The 5762-nt window shown below is 33.4% G+C and overlaps 1 protein-coding gene across 1 annotated transcript in view; it reads right to left on the reverse strand.

Moving 5' to 3' along the window:
• Nucleotides 1–5182, reverse strand: part of LOC140447402 (uncharacterized) — a 31436-nt gene extending 26254 nt beyond the window's left edge. Inside the window, exons 1-2 of the mRNA XM_072540034.1 lie at nucleotides 4849–5182; nucleotides 4532–4737 (exon numbers count right to left, since the gene is read on the reverse strand). Coding sequence (XP_072396135.1) covers nucleotides 4532–4737; nucleotides 4849–4899 — 257 coding nt within the window. The 5' untranslated portion in view covers nucleotides 4900–5182. The remainder of the gene's footprint in view (nucleotides 1–4531; nucleotides 4738–4848) is intronic.
• Between the last annotated feature and the right edge of the window lie 580 nt (nucleotides 5183–5762).

A 5762-nucleotide genomic window follows, 5' to 3' on the forward strand; every position in this document is an offset into this window, starting at 1 on the left:
GTCTGCTGAGATTGAGGTGTCTAAAGAGAATCAATTGTGTTTTATAAGGGTTAGATGTTACTCTCCATCTCTCGCACCACCTGTCGACCAGGTCAAGGTGATTTTGAGCAAACATACATAGAGCACCTGCGTCTCGAGATTTTGTTACGCGAGCAGTGTCATCTGCGTAGAGTAAAGTGAGGGTGTGAGTGTTACGTGGGTTGAGGAAGTCGCTATTGTATATCGTGTAGAGTATTGGTTCCAACACAGAACCTTGTGGAACTCCTGCTGTAGGAGTAAAAGAGGCTAAGAAATGACCACGCATCTTTACCGTGATTTTACGTTGAGTGACATAAGAATGGATAAGTATAACGAGTGGAAATGGCAGGCCGATGTTCAGTAGTTTCTTGACCAGTCCAGCATGCCAGACTTGGTCGAAGGCTTTTTGAACATCGAGAAAAATGCCTAATGATAGTTTACTGTCGTTTAGACTTTGAGTGATGTGTGTGAGGATTTCTGTCAATGCCGTTGAGATGGAGTGACCTTCTCTAAAGCCGAATTGAAATGTAGGGATGATATTATGTTCTGTGGTAAAGTCTACGAGTCTCTTCTTGAGGATCCTCTCGAAGACCTTAACCAAGATGTTTAGTAGTCAAATCGGCCAACAAGAGTTTAGATCGGTCCTAGGTTTGCCCTTTTTATGGAGCATAATTGTGTTTGCTTCTATCAGGTTCCTGTGGATCGAAGGGGGCGGCGAGTCGTCTTTCTATGTCTCTCTCGGTTCTTACACGGAAGTCGTGGTCAAATATGTGGTCGTTGGAGGCGATTAGTGTATTTTGCAGATGTATTTTGAAGGCGTCGGGCTTCTGTTGATGAGAATTGATAATTTGATTGTTCACCACAAGGTGAGAGCCTGTAGTATGATTATCGCAGACAGGCGGTTATATTCTGTTTTGACAAGGAGGTTGCGGGTGCGTTGAAACTGACGGAGGAGTCGTCTCTTTTGTTTTATTTTATCAATTATGTGGAGAGGAAGTGGTGGTTTTGCAGGGTTAATGACCTTATTAGGGACTGATATCTCAATTGCTTGATTTATCAGTTCGTTAATAACCGTAATACCATTATTGATACCATCAGGATAATTTAAATTACCTAACTGTGGAATATTAGCAGACTGATGGTCTTTAAAGCGGTTCCAGTTGGCGTGTTTGTAGTCTCTTATTGTATGGAGAGGATTGAGGGGTAAAGGATTTAGCACCTATTCTTTTACTAAAATAGGAATGTAATCTGAAGCGATTGAGTCGCCCATTATGCACTCGTCACCTAATATGTCGATCAAATCGTAAGTACATACGACATGATCGATGGACGACATGCCTAGGGACCCAAAAACGTCCGCTCACGGTTATTGATACGATGTAAGGGAAGGTCAAGGAGCAGGTCTGTTAGGAGGATGCCTGCACGGTTGGTTGCCGTGTCGCCAAATTGTATGTGCCTGGCATTAAAGTCTCCGATAATGATGGCCTTATTCAGGCTGGAGAAATATTCAAATCATGCTTGGGAGAGGGTGTTTGTAATAGGAGACTAGGCTGATGACTTAAAAATGTCCCATATTTAAGCATTTCCTTTTGTCTTGATTTGAGCATTTTCAGGTCAGTTGGCCAATAGTGAAAATTGTAGAGGTTATGAGGCGGTACAATGTGACTATTTTGAAAGACCAGTTGCACTTTTCTTGGCGCACAACATATCCCGGCTGACTCATTTTTGAATTTTAGTGGATGGTAATGGGGATATTTCTTGTCCACATATCTAATCGTCACTTTCAAATAATATTCAATATCTAGCTCATTTAATATAAAAGAATGAACCAGATGTAAATACTCAATGTATTTCATCTGTTCATCTCTTCTTTGTGATCTTCTATTTAGCATGTTTGTAGCTGTATTCATATGATGGAATCAAAATTTAGACCTACTAAATATAGACAAAACATTTTATAAAAGTTGTTGAATTATTTCAGAGGAGTATGTTAACAAACACTATGACACGAGATGTTTATATATTAGATAATGGTGCACATGACTGAAAAAAAAAAATGTGTGAGTAAATACTCATAGATAGAAAAATGATAAGATCATTGAATGTTCAGCACTCTTAGTTGAATATTTGTTACCAATTTTACAAAGTTTAAAGGTTATTAAAAATGTTTATCAAATATTACTAAACATCACAGATATCTAATATAATTCATTATCTGTTAAACTGATTAAAAAGCTCATAAATTATGAAAGCGGTTAGATGAGTACTATTTGTTTATAAACAATCATTAGAAATGTAAGATATTAATAATACCAATAACAAATTAAATACCTGGTTATTATTACATACTTATTGCTGCTTTAACAAATAAATTGTAAAATTTTGAGTTTGATTATTTAATGCCCGGAATAATAACCTAACTTCCTAATACCTAATCCCGAACTGCTAATCTACAATAGGTAACCATAGAAACAGTAACACAACAGTACTGTTTATAAGAGATACAGAAAGCACTGGTTTAAAAAAATTTATATGGAGAGTGGTACAACTGAGAATAGTTGTTATTAATGAGATTGGTATGTATCATTTTTTTAAGCATACATACTACAGTACAATATAACTAAAGAATATAGATGTATATAGAAGGACAGTTCAAATGGGAGATATGCTTACGGTTTATACTTCAAAACACTCCTTAAGAGAGTGACTGCATAAACTCAAACCGTGGCCGTCAGCTTAAAACTATCATGAAAGATGTAGTTAGGGGGAAGTGGGAAAAGACTATGGACCAAGCTATTTATTTAACTTATGCATCTACACCTAATCAAACTTTGATGCCATTGATTTGCAAACTGTCTTTTTTTTGTTTTTTTCACAATAAAATCTTTATTTATCTTTACTGTCATACAGTCTGTGGAACAGAGATCACAACCAGTCTTCTGTGTTAAGGTCTTGATTTTGCCTCTTTAGATGGGTCCTGATAGTTTCTTCATTGGGGATGCGGGTGAGAACAATGGGGCGCTTTGGCATATTATTTGGAACAATTATATTTAAGTTTACTCCCTCCCACAGGCCCTCAATAGTCTTCACCACTTCAGTCATCTATTTTTTTGTATACTTGTTAACACAGTTCACCCACAGGGTCCCCTCACTAAACGATGTTTTATGGAACTGCAAAAGTTCATTTTGATCTCAGATAGGAGCCTCATCAAGTGCTTGCTCCAGTTTGTTAATGATCAAATTTGCTTGAGCCCGATCTAATTGAGTATCAGGATGGTGTCTGTGTGTTACCACTATTTTGAATACTTTTGTCAGGGTACTTTATGACCTAGTCTGTTCGTTAGAGCACCTTGGTTTCGAGGGGGTGATAGTATTCTCCAGAAGTCTCTTTTTATCGTCAGGTGCTTTGTATGTCAGAAATATTGATCCATCTCTCATTCTTTTTTATAACATGTGATCAACCTTTGCCGACACTCAAAAATAACAGTGAAATATCCTTCTATATGCGTCTATATTCTTTGATATAACAATGAGATACTAAGTTCATTCAGAAATCAACTTTATCATGAGGAATTAGAAAATGGGTATTACTGATGATAGTGCAACACAGCACATAACCAGAGAAATGATTCAATATCATTTAGTTTTTTTGACGACAACTAATAAGTAGTCCATTCCAAATCCCATCTCCAACTAGACATTAAGATTTAAAGATATGCAATATTTTTGTATGGTTCTATAAAGCAACTACTCACTAGAAATTACAAATTTTCACAGTTTCATTATTAGATTTAAGATTTGATAAAGGCAGTATTAGAAATTATTGTAATATCTTCATTCACAGAGGTCACTCTTTGACCAGAAACACCAATTAGGCAATTCAAAAGTAAGTAATTCCATCTGTTAGCTTATTTTGAGAGGTTTTCTTATGGTTCAGAACTTTTGAAAATACTTAAAATAGAGCACATATGATTCAACTCCCCTTTAAGTATATATTATCACAATAAACATGTTTAGCTTATTTTATTTTCTTTATACTTAAATATGTTTTAAAAAAAGAAAATTTTAAACACAAGTTATGCTACTTTATATTTGTAAATATAATTTTAATATACTATATAAGCATTGTGAAGTAACACCAAACACCTTGATTTTTTTATTGAAAAGTCTTCTATGCCACTATTTACCAAATGTTATACCATTCACTTGTATAGTAAACAACATATTTATGTAACATATGTGATTTTTCTTTGCTATTGTTTGTAAATATTACACAAGGCTGAATAAAAAATAATAAATACAGTAAATAATATTATACATTCAATCCTAAGTAAACTTGAGACCATGGCATTACACATTTGGAATTTCCATTATGAAATAAAATTTTGAAAATGTTCCTAGAATATTTATATTTCTGTAAAATACCTACCTTATACTGGAGCAACCATAACAGACTAGAAGGATAAGTGTCAAACCAATATTTTAAGCATTTTTAAGTGAAACAAAAACTTACTTTAAAAAGGCAGCATCCAAATCCCAATCAGAAAGTATAGGCATGTATGTTTCATATCCATTTACATCATATATTCTGAAACAAACAGTGAAGTCCCCTTTGAGATCAAAGGCTTTTGCCAAAATGCTTTGCAACACTTCAAAAGAAGTTATTTGGGGATCTACACTGAACTTTCTCATTTCTGGTGGCTGATTTCTTTCACATTTCTAAACAAAAATAAATACAACTGTATAGTGATCATACTGTAATTATTACGGACAATTATAATATATTAAATAAATAGCTTTATGCATGTACCAATAATAAAACAATCCTACCTTAACTTTCACCCTTACAGCTTCTCGACTGTATCCAAATACTCCTGACATATTAACTGATAATTTTAATGAAATATTAAATAGATGGTTCAATTACATACAGAAAGGAATGAACATTTTTTTATATTAAACTTTTCACTATGTTCAATACATCACACCATACTCCAAGATTTATTATCAACTGTAAATTAATATTTCAATTTGTTACTGCCATTCTCAAGTTCTCAACCACTAACCACTCAAAAACAACTGGTAAATGTCACTGTCAGCTATCAGAATGTCAATTATTATATTTTTTTTATTGTAGACAATAGTAGACCATTTATTTCGATCTTATACATTACATTTATGTTTTACATTTAAACTATCAACTATCTACTGTTCCAAAAATAGAACGATAATGAAAATTTTAGTTTGATAACAATATCCTTGACTAAGGTATAGGTTTATGTATCAGTGTTTTGATAAATAAGTCTTAATTATATTTATCGTGAGTAAATAAGAAACATAGATGCTTCTAAACGATGATTGTCATATTTATCTATTAAACAAAGTTATTAACTGAAATTTGCTCCAGAGATTTTATTTCTTTAAATCCATTTATGCAGATTTCGTAAATTGCCGCATAGGCAGGTCTTCAGTTTGACTAATCAAGTAATCGTAAAGGAATCATGTGACAGCAATACTAACTTTTTATTTGTTAAATTGCTCGGAAATTCTGACAAGCATCTTCGTTTCTTTTTCTGCGATCTTAACAAAGTTATTTTAAATTTATTCTCTAAATCTTCGTTTGAATAATATTTGTTGTTGTTAATAATACTTTCGCAAATGTATAATAGGTTTAGAAATAATTATTTGTAATTTCAACACTACTTTTTCATCGATTAATTCAAATGAAGGCGCCTTTATTTGAC

This window comes from Diabrotica undecimpunctata, chromosome 8 (assembly GCF_040954645.1).
Source record: "Diabrotica undecimpunctata isolate CICGRU chromosome 8, icDiaUnde3, whole genome shotgun sequence".
Taxonomy (NCBI): Eukaryota; Metazoa; Arthropoda; class Insecta; order Coleoptera; family Chrysomelidae; genus Diabrotica; species Diabrotica undecimpunctata.